The sequence below is a fragment of the Thermobia domestica genome, chromosome 8, assembly GCF_964235325.1.
Source record: "Thermobia domestica chromosome 8, izTheDome1.hap1.1, whole genome shotgun sequence".
NCBI lineage: Eukaryota > Metazoa > Arthropoda > Insecta > Zygentoma > Lepismatidae > Thermobia > Thermobia domestica.
In genome coordinates this window covers 153,732,730-153,760,609 of record NC_137461.1, presented here as the reverse complement: position 1 = coordinate 153,760,609, position 27,880 = coordinate 153,732,730, and the positions used below count along the sequence as shown (strand labels likewise).

At 34.5% G+C, this 27,880-nt stretch overlaps 1 protein-coding gene across 1 annotated transcript; it reads left to right on the top strand.

The window, feature by feature from the left end:
- LOC145692351 (uncharacterized) lies at nucleotides 1–26,566 on the top strand. The gene is made up of 3 exons (XM_081767648.1): nucleotides 1–675; nucleotides 18,540–18,965; nucleotides 23,711–26,566. The coding sequence occupies exons 1-3, from the start codon at nucleotides 1–3 to the stop codon at nucleotides 24,605–24,607; spliced, it is 1,998 nt and encodes a 665-aa protein (XP_081623774.1). The 3' UTR covers nucleotides 24,608–26,566.
- The last annotated feature ends 1,314 nt before the right edge of the window (nucleotides 26,567–27,880 follow it).

Here is a 27,880-nt window from a genome sequence, read left to right as displayed (position 1 = left end):
ATGACTATCCAGCTACCGCTTCAAAAGCTTCTGAACCATAATAGCTTATGGCACCTCAATACCGGCATCCTTTCTGAGCCAGAATTCCAGCAGTTGCTACGCCAACGCTGGAGAGAAATTAATCAGCAACTTTTGCGGCGGAACAATATTATCCAATGGTGGGAGCAACGGGGGAAACCAGCTTTGAAACAAATCTGTAAAGAATACAGCAGAGAACGGTCACAGCGATTCCATGAACAATATAATTACTACTCTCAGCTTCTACGCGACTATCATACGGCATTCCTTAACGGTGAACCTGTACTTCCACAAATTAAACAGGTAAAGGCTTTCTTGTTAACATTACACCGCAAAAGACTCCACGGTATTACTGTTCGCAGCAAAATCTCATCAATGTCACCCACTGAGCCTCCGAGTCTTGTACATATCAGTGCTGAACGTCGCAGAGGCAAACAACAGATTATTCATAATATACTGGATGATAAAGGTGTTTTATATGAAGGAACTAATATTATTCCATACTTTGTGCGCTATTTTGCTGATTTATATCGCAACCATGATGTTCCAGCTAGTAATGACGGTGTTTACGATACCTTGAACCCTCTCCCAGTTGAATTCCAAGCAGAGCTTGATGCTCCCTTTACTGAAGCAGAAATTCAGCATGCCCTCCTCCAGGCAAAAAAGAATAAATCTAGTGGCATTGACTCCCTACCTTACGAATTTTACCAGACATTCCCAGATCTTTTCATTCCTTTTTTTACTGAACTTTTTAATGCCTTTCGTTCTAATTTACAAGTCGGCAAAACATTTACACACAGTATTATAGTGATCATTCCTAAGCAGCCCAAGAGCACTCGCATCAACCAATTTAGACCTATCAGTCTCGCATGTTGTGATTATAAACTTCTCGCAAAAGTTCTAGCAGCTCGGTTACGTAATACTTTAAGTTCCATTCTGTTACCGGAACAATTTGGTCACGATCAGCAGCATCCTACATATCTGGCTTTATCGAATATTAGGGACACGATCGCTTATTTTGAAAGTCGTCCGAAATTAACTGCAGCGCTTTTGAGTACTGATTTTTCTCAGGCCTTCGATAAACTAAGCCATCAGTACTTATTCACAGTTCTTGAGAAGCTCCATTTCGGGCCAGTATTTTTAAATATGGTTAAGACGTTATACTCCCAGCGTACTGCCCAACTTAAACTGAACGGTGCCTTAACGCGGGTCTTTTCAATTAACCGGGGGCTTATTCAGGGCTGTCCCTTGTCCCCCATGCTTTACAGCATTGCCGTTATGCCGGTTCTGTATAAGATCCGGAATGAAATGACGGGATTGTGTGTTCCTCCGGCTACTATTAAAGTTCAGAGTTTCATAGATGATATTTGCTTTTTCTTTCGCTCCCAGCGCGATTTAGATACTATCCTTACTAATCTCCAGATATTTAGTCAACTGTCTGGTGCGGAATTACATCCCACGAAAACCAAATTACTTTTTTTGAATGATACGTCTTCTTGCCCTTTTGTCTCCCCCTTCCCTGTCGTTAACACTCATAAAATTCTCGGCATTACTTGGCATACCACTATAAAAGCATCTATTCAGGCAACCTATGGAGTGGCTGTTCCTAAGGTCATTAACTTGCTTTATAAACACAAAGCTCGCAATCTTACATTACATGAGCGAGCGACCTTCTTAAATATTTTTGCCTTCAGTCTATTGTACTATATAATGCAGATTTTTCAGCTTTCTGTCTCAGACGCTAACACACTTAACAAACATTTGTTTGCCTTTTTGTGGTATCAATCGACACTGCGAGTACATCATCGAACTGTGTGTACGACCAAGCAAGTAGGAGGGTTAGGTATTAAAGACGTGGCTCTTCAAGGCCGTTGTCTACTACTACAACGCACGTGTCAGCTGTTAACTTCCTTTTCTGAGTCTTTCTCCGCGTGCCATATCATGCGTTGCCTTCGGCACGTGACTCTCAGTTCACCTGTTTCTATTCTGAACTGGTCCCAACCTTACCATTACCTGCGCACCGTCATTCTAGACATTTCGTATGCTCTTATCAGTCACACAGCTATTGAAGATATGACTGTGAAGAAATTGTATACTTATTATGCAAATTATCTCTATACCCCCCCCCCCTAAATGTGTTACTCGCCATCCCAATTGTTCTTGGGCGCAAATTTGGCATAATATTAATTCCTCTTTTTTACCCTCTGGAATGAGAGAGTTATGGTATAGGTTAGTGCATAATGTATTTCTTACTAACCATCGAGCATGGGAACTCGGTTTTCGACCAGATGCTCAATGTATCCGATGTGGACAAGCTGACACACTCATCCATCGCTTGCAAACATGTCCATCTATCCAGCATTTGTGGCGTAGCTATACACATATTATAGCACGAATACTTCGTGTTGATCAACGGATTATTAATAGTGAGCCGTTTTTTCTTTTGCCTGATTTCAAATACTTCCCACGTCCTAAACACAATATCATAGTGTGGTTAACTATTCACACAGCGGCTATCCTACTTACCGAAAATGAGATGGTGACACAAGCAATGTACATTTTTAGACTACAGTGCTCTTTAAAAACAATGCCTTCAGATCTACGCTTGCGTCATTTTGCCCACTACCCGACTGCTGTTTACTAATTTTTTTTCGTGTGTGTGTTTGTGTGTATACTTCATGTGATTGATTTTCAATTGTATTGCAGTGGTATCCCTTTTGTAATTTGTGATTGCTCTTTTATTCTTATTATATATACATATATGTACTGTAATTTCTTGCAATAAAACTGACTGTTTAAAAAAAAAAAGTTTGGGTCACTAGTCTATAAATTAGAAGTTTGTGTGTTCAAACCCTAAAGGGAGTATTCGTTTTTTTTTTTTTTTGTTTTTTTAAGTGTGTCCCTATTTTCATCAGAGGACTGAGAACATTTCTTTAAATAAATCTTTGGCAACTACTTTTCTCTCAAATTCCATTAGAAGGGAACATTATATGAATTGCAAATCTAAAATCCACAGCTGAGAACAAAATATTATGTTCAATATTTCATTATTATCCTTTGATTTGTAATGAAAAACTAATTATAAGCATTGATGATTTCAGAAGATTTTCCCCCGGTAATGGTCAATATATGAATGAGAGAAAACTGATAAAACATTATTAGTCCACTTTGAGCATGATCGAAGATAACTTATGGCCACGAAGGGGGAAATTTATGTCGACAGAGTCTCAAATTCTCCCACAGGTCATGCCCTGAAATCATCACTGTTTGAAAGGTTTCCTTAACAAACAGAATATTACATTTATTTCTCGTTCTACGTTTTGAAATAGAAAAATCATAATTTTAAAGTGAATTATAATACGCTAAGCATAAAGATTTATAGAACTAATGAAGTAAATATTCTTGTGTAAGTTATCGATTTCTAATCGGATTAAAACTCGAATATTCGTTTACATCGCACTTTAAAGTAAATCCTCTCTATATATAATTCTTACTGGAAAGTATGTTTAACTCCAATTACTTAATCAATATTTTTAACAATATATTTTTATTGTAATACTTTTACTATTCAATGTTGTATACACTACATTTCCAAAAGCAAAACCTCGAAAATGTGTAGTGGACTAGTGAATATTATCAAATAAATTATCATTTTGTTTACGTAAATACTGCTTCGCCTCATTTGAAACTTCGTACTTTAAATAATAATAATAATAATAATAATAATAATAATAATAATAATAATAATAATAATAATAATAGCCATACCTTTATCAGTATTTCAGGCTAAGTCAATAAATGAATTCAACGTGGTCTCTATTCGAAGTTCTATTTAATCTAATCCGATAGAAATACAAAGAGAACTTCGAGAACAAGTAAAAGAAAAATGTTACCTTGGTGGGACTGGAACTAACCTTTAAGAGTTCCTTTCAATTTACAGACAAATGCCTTAGGCACTTTGTTTTTTTTTCTTTAAGTTAACTGATTCACCGAACATATCTGAGTAACTTGTCTCTATTTTCTACTCGGTATATACGTTTTACAGCCATTTCCGTTAATCTTGAACGACAGGAACACGAAGAATTGAAATTCCAAACTCCCCCACCGGGAATCGAACCCGGGACCCAATAAACCTTAGGCACAAGTGCTAGCCACTGGACCAGCGGGGAAAGTAAGTGAAATGCATTTTGTATTATCTGAAGTTTACACCTATTTCATCCTGCTGTAATAATGTTTACCGTATTCGTTACTTTGAGGAATGATATATGTTATTCATATAGGTTCTATTACGTATTCGTCCGTAAATATTATATAAATTATCAGAATTACTCATGATCTTCCATGGAAATTCACTGGCGCATGGACAGTAGACAGACAGTGTAATTGAAAGGCGAGTTCAACAGATATTATATATTTCGCCGACATTATTTAATAGCTGTGTAGAAGAGATAGCAAAAATGAGTTTTCATAATGAAGATGGAATTTCGGTAGGAGACAGAATGATGAGGTGTATACGGTTTGGGGTTGATATGATTGTTGTTGCAGAATCTAAAATGAAAATTAATAAGATGTAGAAAACTTGAGAAAGGCTTCTGAAGAATATGGGATGAAAATAAATGTTAGAAAGACAAAATCCATGGTGATTGAAACGAAGCGATCGGTGTCAAATATAGAAGTAGGAGCGGAAAAAAGACAGGTGACTAGTTTTTGATGTCTGAGTAGTATTATTAGTGATATGACATGCGAACGTGAAATAAAAGCAAGGATAGAAATGGCGAAAGAAGCCTTTAGGATGAAGAAAATACTATTTTGTGGGGCCTTAGAGTTGAAAAAAAAGACTCATAAAATGCTTCGTGTACTGTATTTTACTGTATTTATAGGACAGAAACATGGACATTACGCAGAAATGATGAGAAACGATTGGAGGCTTTCGAAATATGTGCGTGGAGAAGAATGGAGAGAAATAGCTGGGTCGAGAGGAAAACGAATGAGAGGGTTGGAAATGGAAGGAGAAAAATATTATTAAGAAGAGGAAGAGGAACTGGTTGTAATATTGGTTAAGAAGGAACTGTATCATGAGGGATGTGCTAGAGGGTATGGTGGCAGGAAAGAGAGGGAGGGGATGAATTAGACTATATAGAAACATAATTAGGCTATTGACGATATCAAAACAGAAAAATCGTATGTGTAGATGGAGAGGTTAACAGAGGGTATGGTGGCAGGAAAGAGAGGGAGGGGATGAATTAGACTATATAGAAACATAATTAGGCTATTGACGATATCAAAACAGAAAAATCGTATGTGTAGATGGAGAGGTTAACAGAAGATTGTGGAGCATGGCAGCTTCTCAGCTGCGGTAAGTGACCCGCTGGTAATGGCGGAATACTTCTTATATAATGATGCTGATGATGCACAGTAGAAACAGAAAGATCCACTTTACTGTCATTGCTAATACGAATCACAATGCAAATTTCTACAAGTTGTCAAAATGCCTAGCTCTAAAGGCTGTAGAGAACTATCTGTTAGTCTGCGAGGAGAAATTATAGTCGAGTAAAAGTGGAACAAACTCTCATTCAGATCGCTTGGGTTTTGGGCTGTGACGAGACATCAGTGAAGAAATTGATTTAGCGATATGACAAATAATAATAATAATAATAATAATAATAATAATAATAATAATAATAATAATAATAATAATAATAATAATAATAATAATAATTTATTTCACAATTCATTTCTGCCAGTAGCTTTCGCCCCCTTACTCCCACTTCATGCTTACTCAGGAGGAAGCTGCGCGTCCTCAGGTTGGGAACCACTACTTTCCGTTAAGGAATTCTGATAGCCTGTTAGAAATTTGCATTCTGACTAGTATCAGTAAACTGCATTCTTCTGTTTCTACTGCGCATGAACAAGTGAATTTCCATGGAAGATCATGAATAATTCTGATAATTTATATAATATTTATGAACGAATATGTGATAGAACCTATATGAATAACATATATCATTCCTCAAAGTAACGAATACGGTAAACATTATTACAGCAGGATGAAATAGGTGTAAACTTCAGATACTACAAAATGCATTTCACTTGTTTTCCTCGCTGGTCTAGTGGCGAGTACGTGTGCCTAAAGTGTATGGGGTCTCGGGTTCTATTCCGGTAGGGGAGTTTAGAATTTTAATTCTCTTAGATGTTTTTGTGTTAGTGTTCCTGTCGTCCAAGATTAACCGAAATGATTGTAAAACGTATATAACCGAGATGAACAATGACACTTCCGATGCCGTACCTCGCAACATGGGGATGAAGGAGATATATATAAGTTTATTGAAAATGACTGATATTAGAGCCGAATCTTAGTTTTTGGGGTCTCTGAGACGAACAGTGACACTTCTGATGCCGTTTAAATTTAAATTCAGCCCCGCAACTTGGGGAGGAGGAGGAGGGAGAAATATAAAAATAATCAAAAATGACCGATATCAGAGAGCGCTTTATTAATAGTAAAAAGTGATTGACTAACGAAATTTATTATTGTTATTATTTTTAAAGTTTAACCCAACGAAGTGGGTAATTGATGCTAGTAATCCACTTTCACAAGTGAGACTTCAAATAACTTGGAGTTTGATGCCGTTATTTTGTATTTCCAATACAGGTCAAAAGTATTTATATAGATTGAATTTACACAAAAGACATAGACAGTTGAATCGTTTTCAGTTTTCACTCAAATTATTCTAAAATATTAAGAGGTTTGATTATTATAATTATTATTTTAATTTTCTCTCTCTTTTTTTTAGTCATTATTGCTAAATATATCATCTTCATAATAGCTATTCTGCCATTATTGGCAGGTTACTTGCTGCAACTGAGAAGCTTCGACGTTCGGTGGTCCTCAGCTAGTCTCTTCGTCTTGACGTAGCAATTTTCTGTTTTAGTATCTTCCTTCAACTAGTCTCCTTCGCTCCCTTCCTGTCTTTCCTTCCACAATACCCTCCAACACTTCCCTCATAATACAGTTCCTCCTCAGCCAATATCTAACCATTTCCTCTTCCTCCTCTTAACAATATCTAAACTTCTTCTTTTTTTCCCCTACTGCTAATTTTTTAAACACCTTCTCATTCGTTGTCCGTTCAAAACAGCTAATTCTCTGCTTTTTCTCCATGCCTATGTATCGAAAGCCGGCAATTTTTTCATCACTTTTGCGTAATGTCAATGTTTCTGCCCCATAGAATACATATTGGAATATGTAAAACAAAATCTCAATATTTAATTGGAAGTTTGATTAATACAGGGATTAGCTAATAGTGGTTCAAAAGAAAAATCTGACGCCTTTAGAGTGTAAAAATAACTTTACAATTCATGGTATTTCAATAATCTGTGCCGTCTTGATTTTCTTTCATGCGTCTCAGGGATAGCCTCCCCAGTTTAGGAACCAGTGGAGTGTGTGATCTGTTAAAAAAATATAAACAGATTACAAAACGTTGTGATTTAGGCATATCTTACAAGTAGTGAAGCGTGGGCACCCATTAAAAAAGGAAAGGTCATCACCTATGTTGTACACTATCATGATACTTACACAAAGTTAAACTATATTACATTTAGAAATGCATTATATTTCCTTCCTATTGGCGCATTGTAGACTTTATTATTCCTTATATCCATAGTAAAATTTACCTATGAAAAGCTTAAGATTTCTTAAATGCAAGACTTGCAAGACTCTTGTATGCAAGACCAAGACCAAGACCAAGACCAAGACTGGGTGTGCAAGACCAAGACCAAGACCAAGACCATGGGTTCCAGTGCAAGACCAAGACCAAGACTGGATGTGCAAGACCAAGACCAAGACCACCCCGGTCTTGGTCTTGGTCTTGCATTTGCTCATCACTAAACATGGGTATGTAGAAATTCATTTAAGTATTTTGTTGGAAAAAAAACTGTTTATGACATAAGGGGGTACGTACGACACTAACATATTGAAATTCAATAAAAAATGTGCATGATAAAAGGCATAGTAAATTACTTTTGATCTCTAAATATCCAAAAAAAAAAAAAAACAATCCATTTGCTTCTAATCTGAGAGAGCACCAAGAGCCTCAAATCAAGCAAAATCTTTTTTCCCTTTCCTGTAAAAGAAAAATAAATAAAATAAAAATAAAAATAAAAATAAAAATAAAAATAAAAATAAAAATAAAAATAAAAATAAAAATAAAAATAAAAATAAAAATACAACTTACGCCCCTCTGCAATGGAGGCGATGATACGATACGATAACTAGTGCTGTTAAAATTATTCGTGTTCGTTTTAATTGAATAATTTGTTTTCCAATATTCGAATATCCGAATTCGTTTTCCGTATTCTTATGATTTGGAATAATTATTTGAAATACTGAATTATTTGAATTTCAACAACACTAACATGAACCTACAGCTAAGTGTAGAAGCTGAACTACATGAGATCTCATCAGGAGTTCAACCGTACAGAACACAAGAATGTAAACCATGTAGATAAGGGCGCCGATTTCTCTGTAAATTTAAGGGGGGGATTCAGATGCAGAAGGTATATATATGATAATTTTAAGACAAATTGCATTCAAATTATGCCAAATATTATATAACCATAAATACAATAAGGGGCCCACATGAGTTTTGCGGGGGGCGGGGCTCCCCAGGATCGGCGCCCTTGCATATAGACTATGATGTGAGAGTTGATCTTGCATGGTAGTCTATGTGTCCAGGAGGAGCTGCTAACATAATGTGCAGATCCATTTTAAATTACTGTTATGCGCATGACGTCACGATAGGAGCATAACAAGGATTAAAAGCACGCTGTGTTTCGCATTTTCACGAGAATATAGCTGAACCGATTGAAATGAATTTTTGAACATTTTTGCACCTGGCTCGAGCCGAGTTTATGTCATGTAATTTTTATTCAAATACATACTTTAAGGCGGGACGAAGAGGGTTCAAATTGTATCCCAAAAATAAAGTATCTCACCAACACTCCAAGTTAGGGAGTTGCAACTCGATACGCAAACTCTTTGTTAAAAGTAACTGAACATTTCAACATTTGCAAAAATACCACTTCCAAAGGAGGAAGGAAGAAATTTCAATACAATTTTCTTTCAGACTTTTAGTTTTAAAATGCGAGGTAGTGTCTGAACCGTTTGAAATGAAATTTTGAAAATGTTATTTAGCTCTTGGGTTGACACGTGTATTTATAATTTATCATTGATTAACGTAGGTATCCAAAGGGACAGAAAGGGATTTAAAATACTTTTCCTAAACAATACTCTTCCGAAGCGAAGACCTAATGTATTGATGAACGAACTTTTAAGTACGAGTGAGAAAATTCTCAGTTTTCACAATTCGTTCTAGCTATTGAAGTGCTCCGTATTTTTTAAAAATAATATAGGCTTATTTCGGAGATTTAGTAGTACTCATTATTTTAGTTTTCTGATTGATGTAGAAGTTAGGTGTGTGTGTTGTATCGTATTGTTTTGTAAGTGTATACTAGTTACAAAAAGTTAACATAAAAATAATGTCTCGCTGCGCAATTTTCATTTATACTGGTCAGAAAAACTAAAAGTGCAAACGTAGTTGTTGTTATGTGAAAAGTTAGCGTCTCCTTCAGCAGCGAGGCAATATGAGACGTGGACCTACTGCTTAACATGAAATCCGAACCATATGAGCTCCCACGGAGAATCGAACCCCAAGCTTCCGCGTCGAAGATGCATAAGCTATCTATTTAGCCACGAGAGAGTTCCTGTGGAAACTAGTATACATATAAAAAATATTTCTGCAGAAGTCCCATTTTTACGAACAAGAAAAAAATCCTTCATGTTTAAGTTCCTCTCCTATGTCCTATATTCTTCGGGAGACGGATAACTAATGAAAGTGAGTTGTAATGAAAGAATTGTGAAATGAAGGTGTGGGAGGAAACGGGAAAACCTCAAGAGAAAACCCACAGACACATTATTGTCTACCACAGGCTTACATGGCCTAGGATCGAATCAGGGATCCCCGCACTAGAAGTGAGAGCTATTTGCAAAACGTGAATACTCGAAGGAACAACCACTTCAATGTTTTAACTTCCGCTGTGTGTTTCCAACATAGCAAACCATTGAAAAGGTTCCCATATCTTGCTGGATACATCGCTTATTGAGGGGAAAAGTATGGGTACCACCAAGGGCGCCCATGTTGTGGTTTCCAAGGGGGGAAAGTATAAGCGACATTTCAAATATAATTTCAAATTTTGCTGTAACTATTCTAAAAATTCAATTGAGTTTTCGATATTCCGAAGTATAATTTCTTCAAGGGGGGCGAGCGCCCCACCTAGCCCCCCCTTATGGGCGCCCTTGGGTACCACTTAGAGATGTATTTCCTTCCAATTACGTAAAACATCTTAGAGTTTCTGTGCGGTGTTATGGTTTCCATGGGCGCTGATCCCGGGTCTAATGGAGTCCGTCCCGCCAAAGTTTGATTGGACAGAATTTGGATATTACAGTATTTACTTGAAACTTAGCTTGCTTACATGACAATGATACACGTATGCTTGAACTTCTCTACCCTAAGTTATATAAAGTCTTTCCAGCCTTAGAACAAAGTAGACGTAAACAAAGCGAAATATATTACTCCGCGGCTCAACGTACTTCGACAGCGAGGGACGTGAACAGCAAGATCGTCTGCTTACTGTCGTCGTATGATTTCCAAAGTGTAAGGCTACAGTTGGTTGGTGAATAACTCACTGACACTGACTACTGGTATGTTGGAAATACGTATTTTCTTAAATCTTTATATAAGCGAGATTGCCTCTGTTCCTGTTGTCCTCTTTTGTGTTTTATAACGAGACGAGAATGGACTATTGTCACATATCGTCACCATGAAACTCTGCATTTTACAATAATTTTAAATGAGTGAGGTAGGCGCGCGTACGCATACGCATGCGCAGTAAATGCTATATGTCCAAATACGGGTGAGGTTGAAATACAGCTACATCTGTTAAAATATATTGCGTTCATTATCACAAAATGCAGGATAAATTCAGACATCCTTATTTGAAATTATTATTTTAGTAGGGATTATATTGCGGTAGGATACTAGTGCAGTGAGACCAACAACCAATCACTGGTCATCGACCCACTGGTAGTCAGATGGGTTTGTTTACATCTACTTTTTTTATAAGGCTGGAAAGAGAATAGAAATCAGCGCCGCTGGTGCTCTCCACGTTCGATCAGAGAAATGAGTGAAAAAATCGAGCTTATTTTCAATTATGTAAATAGCAGCAACATAATGTTCAGTAAAAAAATAATGTAAAAACAAAATGATTGGAAAAATAAGTGAAAATATCGTAATGTGCATGAATCATTAATTAAGTTGCAAGAACTAGGGTGTTGATTCAAATCAACTGATAACATTCAAAAATCAACTTCAGATTAAAGAAGAAAATCTCCTTAACTAAAATGAAGCCCCAAAATAAACAGTTCATCAGGAAAAGCTACGCAATCAATGGCGCCTATCAGGGGGGAAAGGTAGGGCGCTCGCCCCCCTCGAGGAAATCGTACTTCGGAGGGTCACTACGAAAGTTTTGAGATACGCATTGTTGTGGCACAGTATTTGAATTCCAACAATTGCGTTCGGTAGTGGTATCCAGAGCGAAGAAGCGAAGCAAGTTTCAACTCCCCTCGCTTATCGGTGTGGCCGTATCGCCTTCACTTGTTTGTTGATGTGAGCAGTATTCGGCTGTCTAGAATGGAGCTCGAAAGGGAACATTTTCGGGCAATGATCCTTTACGTTTTCAAAAGTGGTTTGAACGAGACACAAAGCCTTGACCGTTTGCAGGGGGCATTTGGGGACCTTGCTCCTTCCCGTGCTACAAATTTTCGGTGGTTTGGTGAATTTAGAAAAGGCCGGACATCGCTTAAAGATGAAGAGAGAGTTGGACGTCCGGCAACAGATGTGTCAGATGAAAACATTGTCGCTGTGGAACAAATGATTCGAGAAAATCCTCGAACAACTTTCAAGGACATGGAATCTACAGTGAACATTGGATCGCCAGCAGTAACAAAAATTCTTCATGATCATCTTCGGCTCAGGAAGGTTTCATCTCGTTGGGTGCCTCACACTTTGACTGAACAGCAGAAGCGCATGCGTGTGGGATGGTGTGAAGAAATGCTTGCAAGATTTGATGGAGGCAATTCTCGACGCGTCTCTGACATTGTTACTGGTGATGAGACTTGGATCTATCAATTTGACCCTGAAAATAAACACCAGTCTACAGTTTGGATCTTTCCAGACGAAAATCCACCCACGAAAGTGAAGTGACCGCGAAGTGTGGGGAAGAAGATGTTCGCAACTTTCTTCTCCAAATCTGGCCATGTTGCAACTGTTCCACTTGAAGAACAAAGGACTGTTACTGCTCAGTGGTACACCACTGTTTGTCTAACAAGTGTTTCAGAAGCTTCGGAAACGGCGTCAAAGAACTAGATTGCGTGGGATCCTGCTTCATCATGACAACGCGTCCACACACACGACCAACATCACAATTCGGTTTTTAGAATCTACGGAGGTCAAACTTATGACTTATCCGCCGTATAGCCCTGACCTGGCCCCGTGTGATTTTTTTCTGTTCCCCAGGATCAAAGATCGCATGCGTGGGAAGAGATTTTGCAGTCCTGAAGAAGCTGTAGTGGCTTAGGAGAATAAACTTTCGACACTTGTAGAAAAAGACTGGCAACACTGCTTCCAAAAGTGTTTTTCGAGGATGCAAAAGTGTGTACAGTGTAATGGTGAAAAGTTTGAGAAAATGTAAGTGTTAAATTGATTTTAAGTATGTAAGTTATTTCACAGCTCAAAACTTTCGTAGTGACCCTCGTATCGAAAACCCAATAGAACTTTTACGTTAGTTACAGCAAAATTTGAAACTATATTTGGAATGTCGCTTATACTTGCCCCCCCCCCTTGGAAACCACAACATGGGTGCAATTGTACCCAATGAATAATAACAGGAAACGTCAAGCACCGTCTGTCTTTGGCTGTGCACTTTTCTCGCGGTGCACCTAGAGTGACGCAATATCACCAGTCAATGAACGTCTATTTTCCGATATTCCTCAACCTTACTGCTCTATGAACTTTGTATGTATCAGCCAACTGCAGATAAAAATTCAAGCCTTGGTTTTTTTTTTTTTTTTTTTTTTTTTTTTTTTTTTTTTTTTTTTTGAACAGTCTTTTATAACGTTGATACTGGATAAGGACGTAACATTACAGAAACATAAGTTCATTTAGATACGAGGCCACTTCTTCGAGAGCTTTTCTTCTTAAATAATTCAAATTTGCTTACGAATGTAGGTGAATCAATGCGAATAATTCACTGTCATTAAGTTCCTGCCGGACGTTCGTTTATTATTGGTGTTTGTAAGCATTCAAATTTCTAAGGAAATTAACAAAAAAAGAAATGAATGAAAGAGAAAAAAGTAGAACAAATTACGATAATAACAACTTAAAGGAAGTCGTTGTTTGTGAAGTAACTCATTCACACATCCTGTCAGAAGCATTTCGTGTTACTCATGCGTCAGAAATTTGCGGTTTACCGTTTTATATCACCATCAAATTCTGCTTTATCACCATTTTACACGAAACAATACATACGTAATCCGTCCATTTGCGACAATGGTTCGATGATAATTTATGTTAAAAAGAGACCATTCATGCGCTCCAACAATCAGTTGTCATTGTGTTATAGTTGAACGATCAAGTGTTAAAGCCATATAAACAATGAAGTGGTTATTTGTTATTATTCCAGTGTTTGTAGCTAATGTATTCCTCGTGCATGGACAATCGAATGATATTTGCAGTTATTGTCAGTGTTCGCCAAATCGACACAGACCAATTTACATCCAATGTAGCTGTAAAAATAATGCAGTAAGTATACAAAATTTATTTACTATCATGAAACATGCCTCTATGCCCAATTAGTGCATTCACAAACTGAACGGTGTTGTAGCTATACCATCTTTCTTTCTAGCTCACTACCATTTAAATATCCCTTAATACTTAGTAAAAATTAAATTTTGTTATGTAGTCCTATAATTTTAGTATTTAATGATCAAAGTTAAGTTATATTACATTTCTTCATAATGCAACTTCATTTTGAGAAAGTAAGAGACATTTAAGAAAAAAAATCATTAAAATCATGGCTGATGTACTGTATGGTTGCGAAACATAGTACCTTACCCTGGAAGAACAACGTAAACTGAAAGTATTTGTAAATAAAATACTGAGGCGATTATTCGGACCCAAGAGCGTCGGGGAATGAGAAATGGCGAAAACTTCATTATGATGAACTGCATAATTTATACCGTTTATCAAACATTGTTAGGGTCATTGAGTCTAGGAGGCTCAGCCTAGTTAAGGGACATTTAAATAAATTTGAAAAAGAAATAAAACAAGAAAAGTCCAGTTCATTTTAAAGAAATAAGTCAATTGAGTGAAATTTTCTTTGTTTGCCGTTTCTATGTGTTTTTATAGAAAAACGATTTTTTTAGTTTAAAGAAATAAGTATCAATTTCCAATGAAAACCAGTCTGATCAAATTACTTTGACTAACAAGTGAGTAGTTTTTATGTATTAATAACAGAACGCTGATCTCTGGGCTGTCCCGTGGATGGACATACAAGGCTCCACGGCAATGAGAGAAAAAAGATGGATCCTTGAAGGAAAGTTTACTATTTCTAATTCATTCTCAGGATATAGAATTATTTTTTGAAAATGATAACCATCATTTTATGATTTTTATTTTTTGGCGACTCTTAGAGTCCTCATCACTGCGAAATTAAAATACCGCTAATTACAGTAATTATGTGATATCTTCAAATAGAAAAAAGATAATCGAAAAGTGGAACAAGACCTCCCTAGACAATATTATCTTGCGTGAGATACAGTTATCAACACTCACTTATCTGCTTTCGATTTCCAGCCATTTAGAAAATCGACATTTATTTTCGCGTTTCTAAATAATTGCAAATGCAAAGCTACTAGGTGACTCGTGATAACGCTACCTCATGCAAAATAACGTCGTCTAGGGAGGTCTTGATCCACTTTTCGATTATCTTTTATCTATTTGAAGATATCACATAATTATTGTAAAATTAGCGGTATTTTAATTTCGCAGTGATAGGGACTCGCAAAGTACGCTCATAATGTCAACAATGACTAGGTTAAAGATAACTTTGTACTGAATAATTGACCTAGCCATTTTGTTGTAACATTCATATGGAGCAGATATGGGTTTATTTTCTATATTCAATAAAATGAAATAAAATGCTGAGCATCGAACAGTGCCGGATTTACATATAAGCTAAACAAGCTATAGCTTAGGGGTCCCACTCACTTGGGGGCCCCAAAAAATTGAAGAAAAAACTGTAATGTAATTTCCGAATAACAAGAAGAAGCAAATAAAACACACATACAGCAATGGTGCTTTGTATTGTTATGTACTAGGGTTTTATGAACCAAGTAATAAGGCTCTATTTCTCAGACCCAATTGTAATGAGGCCTGTTATCCATCCCCGCTTATAATGAAGCTCCCGTCTCCCAGCCCTGCTTGTAATGGGCCCTTGTTTATTTACATTTAGATATTCATCAGGTCCATAAATTAGCATATAGCATATATTCAAACCTACAAAACGGCGACATCTTGTGGCTAAAAGAGAAAGTCTATAAAGAGCCCTTAAAGCTTGACATATAAAGGGTCCCTTTCAATAGCTTAGGAACCCATCAAACCTAAATCCAGCACTGGGATCGAGGGAGTTCTGCTTGTGAATGCACGGTAATAATGAACAATTATTGTATTACATTCGTATGATTGTTATATTTCCCCTTGTTCAAATATATTGGGCTATCATTCACATTGGTACGAAAGATTCAAAGTTGGAGCCCTGGATATCAGTGGCGGATCTAGCTCGAGGCCGCGGGGGCCTAGTCCCTCCAATTTTTGAATGATAAAAATAATTGAAACTATTATTTATATATTATTGAAAGTGTGGGTAAACCCATCATATACCTATCATAGTCTGGGGTCTAGCTCGCCCCTCCAGTTTTTACCTTCTAGATCCGCCTCTGATGGATATGAGTTTTAACGTACTTCATTGGACGTACAATTGACTGTCACTCCAGGCCCTGCAAACTGACAGTACAGCACAAAGAGATGAGTGGTTTGATAAAAGCGAAGAAACAATTTTACTGTCATGCCTCGAATGTTAAATTTCCAAACCATGAAAGAGAGAAAGACAGACAGAGAGAGAGGGGGGAGGGAAATAGAGAAAAAGAAAGAAAAAGGAAAATACACATGATGTTTCGAAAGAAAATTGCAATATTTTGGAGAAAATTACAAATTACTTGAAGGTTATTTTACATGTATAATAAATAAAAAAAATATTTTCTACATGATGTTAAATTATAGCTATAGGTCTACAGGGATTCTTTAAACGAAAACATTGAAATCATGTTTACTATCGGAATGTAAGGACATGCACACTCATGTCCAAAATTATTGTCGCATGTTTATAAATATGTTGTGGTAGGAATATAATTTGATAACGAATTCGCCCGGCATTTCTTATAATGTTAGTATGTGTATAATCGGCAAAGACATGTATGTGGCAAATTTCGTGTCAAAAGAGCAGTAAACAAGAAATATAAAACGAAAATAAAACTTTCTTGTCCATTGAGCAGCATTTTGTTTTACTCATTCTAATTTTCGTATTTATAATATTCTTTTCCTATGAAATTTACTACAAATATACATTTCCCGATTATGCACATAGTATCAGTATTAAAAGTAACCTTCAAAATCATTATTAAATTATATTGTTACAAAAAGACAGTTATAGATATGCGACAATCATTTTGGACATGAGTGTACATCTTTAAATGTCGGTAAATGCCCTTCATGGTGTTCGTACAATCACTTCGTCAAATTATACTTTTTACTGGTGTACTATGAATCATGTAACGCTAAAACTTTGTTTAGAATCTGAGACTTGGTTGTACTGATTTTGCCTATTGCCCATCTCGTCTCGGAATTTGAAAATTTATTTCTTGTCTTATTTTTCAGACGAGAATTGAGACAAAACGAGAAATTTCTGGTTTTGCTGATAATACGTACTAATCGCGAAGAATGCTATTCTTTGGTGTAAGCCTACTATACGAGAATATCACTAATACATTATTTTCTTCATGGTTTTGTGGTACGGGCCATTGTTTCTTTACGTTTGGAACACATATTTTTTAACTTCGATTCTTGGTTTGGTCTGTTCCATGTCTATCTAAGAGTTAATTTCAACAGCGAATAATCGAGATATTTAGTGATATTTTACATGTACAGTCCGCAGCAAAAAACCTGCAACATGACCATGTAAGTTTATTGTGAAACTACGCCTAACACCGCAGAGAATCAACATAACATTTAAGTGGAACGTATCTTTCAGGAGAAACCTCGGCACACTTATTTTGGAACAAAAGACCTCGTCGTTTCACAATAAACTTACATGCTCATGTTGCAGGTTATATATATATATATATATATATATATATATATATATATATATATATATATATATATATATATATATATATATATATATATATATATATATATATATATATATATATAATTTTTTACAATAAACGTACTGTTTTCTCAGCGAATAGTTTTAATCGGATTTAAGATATTTAAATAACAATCTGAACTAATTGCACAACTTACAATTTATAACACTTTTAAACTTCCTTCTGAACCTTATCCGAAATGCTACTGATAAAGAAATGCCGAATTAGATTTGAAATAAGGTCAGAACTTACATAATGTTTAATGAAAATAAATCCAGGTGGATATAGACTAATGGTGAGCGTTTCTATTTCGCACATGGGAGGTTATGGATTCAATCTCGGTGGCAGGCTATCTGATTAAAAAATAGGAAATGAAATCTTTGAGTTTTACGTCCCACGATTACCGTATGCCGGCTAGACTAAAGGAGACGGTGATGATAAGAAATGAATGAAATAGTGGGATGAAGAGAGTGGGAGGAAACGGGAGAACCCCAACAAAACCCACGCATACGGTGTTTGTCCACCACAAAACCCACTTGGCACGAGTTAGAATCGAACCAGAGACCGTATGCACTCTACCACTGATGTACAGTGGTCTCCCATCCTGATTGAGGTTTCACTTGGTTCCATCATGAGAATGCTGAGATGATACTTTCAAAATAGGGTTTAGCTAACTTCTTTCCTCATTGTTGTTGTTGTCATTGATTGGAGAGGCTACACCAGGAAAATATTTTTTATTATTCGCCGTTACTGAAAGTCTACTGAATCAGGGTATTATTAACTAAATATCTCTCTATGGAATTTTAGCAGTAGAGGTATAAAGTTTCTTAACCCAACTTTACATTTGAATGTAATATATAGTGCAGAAATATCATAATTTGAATGTTTACGTTGTTAGTAATGCATGATCCAATTTGACTTTCAGGAAGTGTTAAAATTCTTCAACAGCGAAGCCAGCCCTCTCGCATTTGCTAGATCTCTTCACATTTCAGAATGTGATAGCCTGGAATTGAGGAAGGACTCATTCAAGACTGCCAAGCAACTGCAAGATTTCAACGTATCGAAGGTTAACAGAGTCAACATAGAGGTGGAAGTGTTTGAAAAGCTTAATTCCATTTTCATCCAGAACTCTAACATTCGTCTACAGAAAGGAGCTTTCATGGATAACAAAGATATACAACATTTTGAATTCAGAAACGTAAGATTCGACGAGATTCCAGAAAAGGCATTTTACAACGTTGGAGACAACCAAAAATTTGTGTTCAGCAACGTGTCCATTGGGAAGATAGCTAAGGGAGCTTTTTATTTAAATACCACATCTCGATCGCTGTTTGTCCTGGATCATTCAACGGTAAGTTTTTGAATATATATATATATATATATATATATATATATATATATATATATATATATATATATATATATATATATATATATATATATTTAATTTGAAAATGTATAAGAAAATGTGTGTTGTTAAGAGCACAAGAGATTCAAGTCCAATTACTAACGTTGTAAGGGAAAGAGATATCAAGTTCGGACGCTCCGTTTAAATATATAGAAAAGTAAACATTTTTAAAAATCATTATAATTATTTACAAAATCTGGGTGAATTTTTAAGCACTGAAAGGAGATTCAGGTAGACTTCTTAAATATGAAATATGTCCAAAACGACCAGGTGTGAACTTGAATCCTTTGTGCACTGAGTGTCCCACGTGTGATCCGTAAAACAATAAATAAATATTAGTGTACCAATCGGAAAAAACAACTCCTAGCTATTTAGGTGCAATGCGTTTTCATTATCGTTTATACGGGTGCCGGAAGCTTTGGAAAAAGTTCTTAAAGGTGTGTTCTCTTCGCTATGATCGCTGACTTTTCGTAAACACCTATAATAGCAGTAAATCTTCCATTTTGAGCTAATATTTGTTATTTTAAAATGGAATAATCTTCAATGCATATTAATAATACTGTGAAATATATGAGTAAGTATCTATTTAGAATTAAGCACAGGAATGATATTTATGGAGCAGTAATATTCAATTTAATACTCAACGAAGCATACCAGATAATACTGTAGATATGGGTGGTAATAGGCTACGTAGATGTCTAAAGAAATAAGCCATAACTAAGCTTATTTAACACGTTTAATGAGCACATAACTGCAGCAATAATCCGAACAAAATGCGGACATTCACAACAAATATAAACCCATAATTACTCAATTATAACGTTCAAAACTTTCAACTTCAATTGATCATTACTCATTTATCAATAACCACAAACAATATCATAACAACTCACTGAAGTCTCTGAATGTGCTTACGCATTCATGAGACTATTTACAAATTTCCTCTAACAAATTGGAAATAAAATAAAATTTGTAGTTTAAAATCCTTCCTTAGCCCAAAGACCATAATCATGGGATGTTAAACTGAAAGAAAAAATTACTAATTTAAAGTCCCACGATTGTGTGCCGAGGCTATGGGAGACCGAGATGACAATAATGAATGACATGATGTTATGAAGCAAGTAGGAGAAAACGAGAGAACCTCGAGGAAACCCACGCACACGAAGTTCCGTAACAAATTGAAGCTTTCTGAATGAGAGTCAAATTAAGTAGAGTGCATAGTTTAATCATGAACTTCACTTTCGAGAATTTAAAAAAGAAAAGAAAACATGAAAGACCTTAGGGTTGCTGCAGTGAGTGAAGTATGCTCTTTTATCTACATCTATACCTACTATAAATATGTGATGACAAAATTTCTTTCTTGTTTGGTTTATTAACAATTATATTTCTATAGACTAGGAAAGTTAGATCAAAAAATGGCTGAACCGGGAACAAATTGATTTCAACAGATTTCAACTATAAAGCATTGATCGCTATTTCACCCACCGGATACAAGAAGAAGAAGAAAAAGAAAGTTGAAAAATTACAAAGTAGTTATTTATTTATTATTTAATAATTATAATTGCTGTATACTCATGATGTATCACGGATCTTACTGGAGGAAGTGTACCATTGTATGAGAACACAATGCAATGTAATGGTTGTCCTTATTTGTTCCAACTGGAAAATTGACTAATAGAAGAGATATGGGCCTTAACAGCCTAACCAATTTAGGCAGAAAAAGCACTGAACCGCGATCTTATTGTTATGTATAATTTAGTGTTTACATGTTTTTTTTTTTTTTTTAACTGTGTTGAAAATTTAGAGAAACTGTGTTGAAAAGTTTATAACTTTCCGAGAGTGCAAAGGTCTGCTCTGGTGAATTTTCCGACATTGGCGTCGCGTTTTCTAGTACTTGATATCTTGACACTTTGGAAAATTCTCCATAGCGGCCTTACCCCACCTCGAAGAGTGGTAGACTTTCCGCCATCTTTTCCTCAGATATTTTTCCATAAGAACCCGTTAACAGTAATTGTATTGCAATTTGTTCCCGATTCAATAACAATTTGCCTAGACTACTAACTATACTTCTCTTATACTCGCTTTAAAACATTTTCTTATGCTACTAGAGTCAGCACACAATACTTAACTAAATCAATTTATTAAATACTGCTGATTTTATAGGCATAATTACAGTGTTCGTTTGCAGTTACCCGACTCATATTATTCACATTACTATTAGTTCTGTCTAATTTTATAATAATAAAGACAAAGTAATATAATAGTAATAGTAACAATAAACATAATAAGAATATTAACGTACTAATAATGAAAAATGAAAGAATAATCTTTTTTCTTATCCATGTCCTACAATTTGATTGTACAAATAATTTTCTGAAAGAGTAATTGACTGTTTTCCAATGTTTTGAAGTGGTAGAGTTTCTACACTGATTTATTATTTTCACATTATAATATCGAATCTTTCCGTTAAACTTTCATAATTTTGACATGACCTTGAAGTAATTTCAGCAGCTTATTGCGTGAACATAATACCATAATTTCTTTGTAGTTACAGTTACAGTCTACTAAACAAGTTACTATCAAATAAAAGAAACAAGTGAATGTACTTGTTGTAAAAGACGGCCTTCACATTTCAAGACAATGAGTTCAATGTTCTCTAATACTCACGACTTGAATTCTAACATTTTATGCTTTAAATGTAGACCTACTATTTCTAAACTACAAGATCAAATTGAAATCAATACGTATTAAAAATGTGATGTTTTAAATTCTGACATAACTATTATATATCTTTTCACGGTCAATGTTGCTTTACTTTGTCTTAACACTTCAGTGCTTATTCACAAAAGACACTTAATTAATTAAACAAGTATTATTTAGTCTCATGAACCGTGAAACAAGGTAAACAACACCGTACATATATACTGGTTTATGTACTACGATATCAAATACAGCATACACCAAACATTGAAACTATCCTGGCAATAAACCGTTTTAAAAGTAAAATAAATCATTCAAAAGCACTCTATTTAGTATAACGTACTATCATTTCCATAATAAGTATTCTGGTGTTGCTAGCTAGCAACTTTCCACAATTCTGGACTTCAGGAAGTATGGTTCTCCACTAATCTCATAATTTTAACTTAAGAATTAATCTTTTTAATATAGTGTATTAATTGCACTTTATCACCCAATAAAATGGTTTTATCAATTTTTATCAAGTAATGTTTTCATCTGTTCCTTCATCTTCAATATTGTTTGTCACTCCAGAGCTCTTCTCATGGATTTTTTGCTGTACGCAGCAATTTTCTTTATTCTTTCTTTTAACCACATCGTGAAGGTTCCAGTCTCTTAGTCTTCCGTAATAACTCATTTCGATCAATTTAATGCACTATATAATACATTTGTTAAACTTGTACGACAACACCTTCTTCAGCGACTAATAAAATAAGCTTTTCTTCTCTTTAAGGTATTGTTACTCCATTTCTATTCTTTTTTATTTCTCTTATTTTACGATCCGAATTCAAATCGTCATTGATAATACTATCTAGATACTAAAAATCAAAGCACCTATGTATTTTTTTTATCCCATCCAACCTCTATATTTGACATATTTTCCTTTGTTCCAATTACTTTTAACAAACATGGAATATGAATTTTAATATAAAGATTAAAAACAATCTAATATTGACGATATATGTGTGAAGAAGATTGTACAGTATGGAAAGCAATCGAACAAGCTTGTTCACAGAACAACTGAAGAACAAGTCAACAGCGGTATGAAGCGTCGATGAGAAGATCGAAGCGCAAGACAAAGAATGAAAGCTAACTTTCATAGGGACAGGGGTTGTTAAATTTTTGTAAAACTATTCTGCTATTTGTGTTAAACAAAAGATAGAAGCTAACGTTTTCGCTCCTATTTTTTTTAAAAGTTAATCATTAATCATGCCATTCTGTACAGTTATGATTGAAATATTTATTCACGGAAATTTAATAACATTTTTAGAACTGTTTCGAATTAGCTTGTCAGGACAGAAATCTCCTCCGCTATCAAACCATCCATTTTGTATTTCTTTGAGAGAAATTGGTTATAACACATTGTAGAGTTGTTAATGAATATATACATTTATGAAATGACAGCACAATTGTTATAGGTATAGACCTGTTATTTAAAACAAACAGGTTAAGAAAGACACGCTTCACCATGAAACTACTCGTAGGATTCGAGATTAATCTTCACATGTTTATGGTTTCTTAATAAAATATTTATATTAAATATGGGCTAAATCGCTAAACCCATTTTCGAGTAAATTACCCGAGAAAGTTTTACTCTAGCAGTAACCTACCTGTGCTGAATTTGACGAGAGAAAGGAATATAATCGTACTATATAATTATTAATGAAATATTTACTACGCTGAGTTTGTAAATAAGTTTTCAAATTACATGATAAAAACGCCTGGTACTTTTCTATAGATTTTCACATAATAAGATGATGAACGTTTTGTTACATTTTTCTGATATACAGTACCTTTTACACAGTTATAAAACACATATATGCTTAAATACTCGTTTTGCTGAAACAGGAATGTCTGGAAAGCTATCATCTAGTGATATACTATGCAAATTTTTGTGTACATCTTGCTTTGTGTTCATCAGAAATTTATGATTATTTTTTTCTATCTTCTAGGTGGAGACAATAGAATCTGGAGCTATTCATGCCCAAGTATCTAGCTTTTGGGTGAAGTATTCCTACTTCAAGAACGTGTTTCAGGGAGGATTCAACGTTATTTCAGACGACATTAAGTTTTTCGGTAATGTTTTTGGAACAGGTGTAGAAGGATCATTCCTTCAACTTCAAGGACGCAGATGCGTAAATATTACAAGCAATGACTTTCATCTTCTTCCAGCAGGCGCTTTGACTGGTATTCACCTTGTCGATAGTACTTTAAGGAAACCAATAGATCTAATTCCAAATCCTGAAAGGAAGTTTATATTTTTTGATAACTTAATTTTCAGTTTCGAAGTAGGATCTTTAGATTTATCAATGTATTCAGATAAAGGTGAAATTGAAATAAAAGAAAATGGTTTTTTGTGCAGCTGTTCCGACGGACAGATGGATATCTTCAAGAAAACAATTACAGGACAACCTGTAGAACAGCAGTACTACAGTGACCTTACGATGAACAGCTATTGTATGAACCATACCTGTGGCGTATCATTACAAACCTTTTACCAGTTTGTTCAACGAGGAGATATATGCAACGAACAAAAAATAGACGTTCGATCATTTGATAATGATTATCTTTGCCATACAATTAACAATAGGGAAACAACATATACTTTTGTACCTACACGAGAATATATTCCTGTTACTGAAGAAAGTCATGGTGATAACGATGCTGACAATGTAGATATCCCTGATGAGGATGATACAGGAGAAGATAATGTTCACATAACGGTTGATCATGATGGTGGCAATGAGATGTTACCATCTCCAGCAGGTAATTCTTCAGGTATTCGGTTATCTTCAATACACGTCTCGTGTTTGTTAGCAATAGTGATAACTCTAATTATAAAGAATTAAAATACGCGAATGAGGAGATATGACAAAGACAGTGTCAGTTATCAAAGTTTGGAGAACTTCCTGATTTTTTTGTAATCTTTTCTTACAGTTTGAAAATATACCACTGATCATTTCCTTACTTCATCAGAATAAAAAATCGAAATATTTAGTATATGTAAATTTCTTGTTAAAATTTTCATTGGAAATATTAACACGTAGAAACTCGAGAACATGATTAACAAATGTGCAAACATATTAATATATAATTAATATTCATAGCATTTTTTTATTTAAGTATAATTTATATTTGTTTTATAGTCGTATTGGTAGCTAATAAGGACTTAATAATTCTTTCAAACTTTGTATGTTTATTGAAGTTTAGCGTCTCTTTTTAGGCTATGTGGGACGTGAACTTAAGACGGTATTCGAACCACCATAATGTGGTAAATGTTCTCCCTCTAAAAATTAAATTCAGAACCATGTGCACCAAAGTTGCACACTCTAAGGATTAAAACAACGAGTGTACCTTGTTAAACTTCGCGCGGTGGCTCAGTGGTAGAGTACCTAATTATCGGTGGAAGAGGTCCCTTGTTCGACTCAGACCATGTATGTGGTGAAGAACGTCACGTCTGTGGGTTTTCTCGAAGTTGTTCTTCTTCTTCCTTCCACAATGCCGTTTCACCAATTATTTCATAATAATTCACTTTTCTTAATCATCTGAGTCCTTTTACATACATGACATAATAATGAGACGTAAAACTGGAAATTTAGTTTCATTTATGTCTGTTAAATTTCTCGGTTTCGGATTGCAAGTATTATTTACTATAATCAAGAAATTTATTCATAGCAATTTTAAAAATGGAGAACATATTTGTCTATAAATGCAATGTACTTATGTAACAAGGTTATATGTAACAAGACTGATTTTTGAAAGGAGATAAATAGTTGAAAGGATATTGATATAAAGGATATTTCCTTTGTATAGGTGTAAATAATTATTTTTATACTATTAACCAAATGATAGTTTTATACTCGGATATAAGTGAATGGTCACTTGCTAATATATATTTACCTTCTAAGTTTGTAGAGATATTTTCGTAGATACCGTATACCAATTTTATTACTTTGTAGTTTCTTTGATTTTAATAACAGCTGATATTATAATGATAGTAAATACATTTATATAACGCATACAGACGAAGAAACACACTTATAATATTTATTATATTAAATTATAATTAGAAACAAAATAATGAAATACAGTTATCCATGTAACAATATAACACATGGACTTTTGGTTCTAGAATTCAAAGCATACCTTTGATGAATAATATAAATACATAATTGAAAGATTGGAGAAACATAGAGCTTTTATAAGTATTACTGTATTTAATGAATTATACACATATAATCTATTAGGAAAAACACTATATCTAGTTTATATCCACTTTGAATATTGGCTCTTTACAGAAATTAAATGAATTATTGCACTTAAAATATATTGAATTCGTTATTTATAATTATTAATATATGGTTCTAATTTTGAAGAAGATAAACCAACGTTTTTGTTGTTGTTGTTGTTGTATACAATGTAGAAAAATGTATAAAAATATTTTTATTTCCATCAACGAATACTAATCTAGTTTATTTATACTATTTCCATTTATCTCCAATCATAATACAAACGGCATGACAGGTTTTCCAATGTACGTGAGTTACTGAAAACAAATAACTCATAATTTAACTTAAGATATGTATATATTATTTATTATATAAATGATAAACATGAAAGAAAGCTACCATAATGTAATTGTATTTGGATTGAAATGTGATCAATGTATACATCTAGTTTTTTTTTAAAGTTAACCCGATCAAAGGGTTACGCCCTTTCTTCGGCAATCTAGTTTAGAGGTTAGAGTGTACTGAATACGAAATATTATAATTTGTAAACAACGGATAAACGCATCCGTTGAAACAATATAACTTACTTCTGTATTAAAAGTATATTTTATTCATGTTTATTTTAATATATTTTAAAGATCAATAAAATATACATAAATCTATACACATTTAGTATTTCATTTGATTTTCTATGTCCTATTTTGATCCATGTTTTGTATGTATCTCAAATAATTTCACGTGCAGTGAAAGTTGAACACATGTCTGCTGCTACAAAGACAAGGACGTTAACTATTTGGTCACGCGACATTAAGCATTACTTACCGATTAACACATTACTTGTAATTGATTTTTATGTACCCTCACTGGTGTATGCAGGATTATTTTTCGGAGGAGACTGGAATTGTAAAGTACATGGTATACAGTTTAACTTGATCAGGTACTTTATCAGGTACTTGTTTTTACTGGCCTTTTCTTAATTTACAGATCTCCTTCTTTTTACTGATTGAAACAAAAGCTTTTTCTTTTCACTTGTCTCCACAATAACAGGCACAACTTCAAAAGAAACTCTCGTTTCCTTGAATTCTGTTTTATTTCTACCTTTAGAAGTTAAATGTTTGAGACGAGCAGAAAGAGCGAACTAAAAGACCAATTTGAGCATATGTTTACTTGCATTTTGCGTTTCTATACTTAATGTATGTAATTCGATAGGAAATTTTTATTCATTTCCTTTTGGGCAAGACTATTTTTTAAACTACTTATTTTTCTGGGTTTTATTCACCTTTTCTCCTTTCACTTGAAAATCTTGATTTTTCAAAGAAAAATTGAGAATGGCTTAAACCTCATCAGCTCTTCGTCTGTGTACGCCGCTGTGTATCATATGTAATGGTTTGTTGATGTTACAGACGTTACCTGACCCTTATGATACGTTTTTGAGGAGGACGTAAAGCATGAAACAGAAACCCAGCTAAAGGAAATAAATATAATGGGTAGGGTGATACATATAGCACCTGTTTGTAGAAGTAAAAGGGAAAGCATCAACTTATAATGTATTATAATAATGAAGATATTGATATTCAGAAATAATGTTTCTTTCAATCGTTTCGTTAATCTTGAAATTCTGTCTCCATTTTTGGTTCTCTTTCATAGAATATCTATTTATCACACTCTATTTGATTTTTCCAAGGAATCAATTACGAGAATCACAAGAACAGTATATGCAGAATCTACAGAATTCATACTATCTCGATCTAGGTAGAGTTACCACCCGCCCCAATTTTTTCAGGAGAATCTCGATTTTGGAGAAATGTTCCGTGTCCCAACGTGTCTCAGTGGAGAGTTCAAAACATCCCAACTTTCAGTTTTATTGGTAAAATTAGTAATTATTATTATTAT

Coding starts and splice junctions, on each gene's coding strand:
- LOC145692351 (XM_081767648.1), top strand. CDS start 1: ATGACTATCCAGCTACCGCTTCAAAAGCTTCTGAACCATAATAGCTTA. Junction 676..18,539: donor TTCAGCATGCCCTCCTCCAG/GCAAAAAAGAAT, acceptor TTTGACTTTCAG/GAAGTGTTAAAATTCTTCAA. Junction 18,966..23,710: donor TTGTCCTGGATCATTCAACG/GTAAGTTTTTGA, acceptor TCTATCTTCTAG/GTGGAGACAATAGAATCTGG.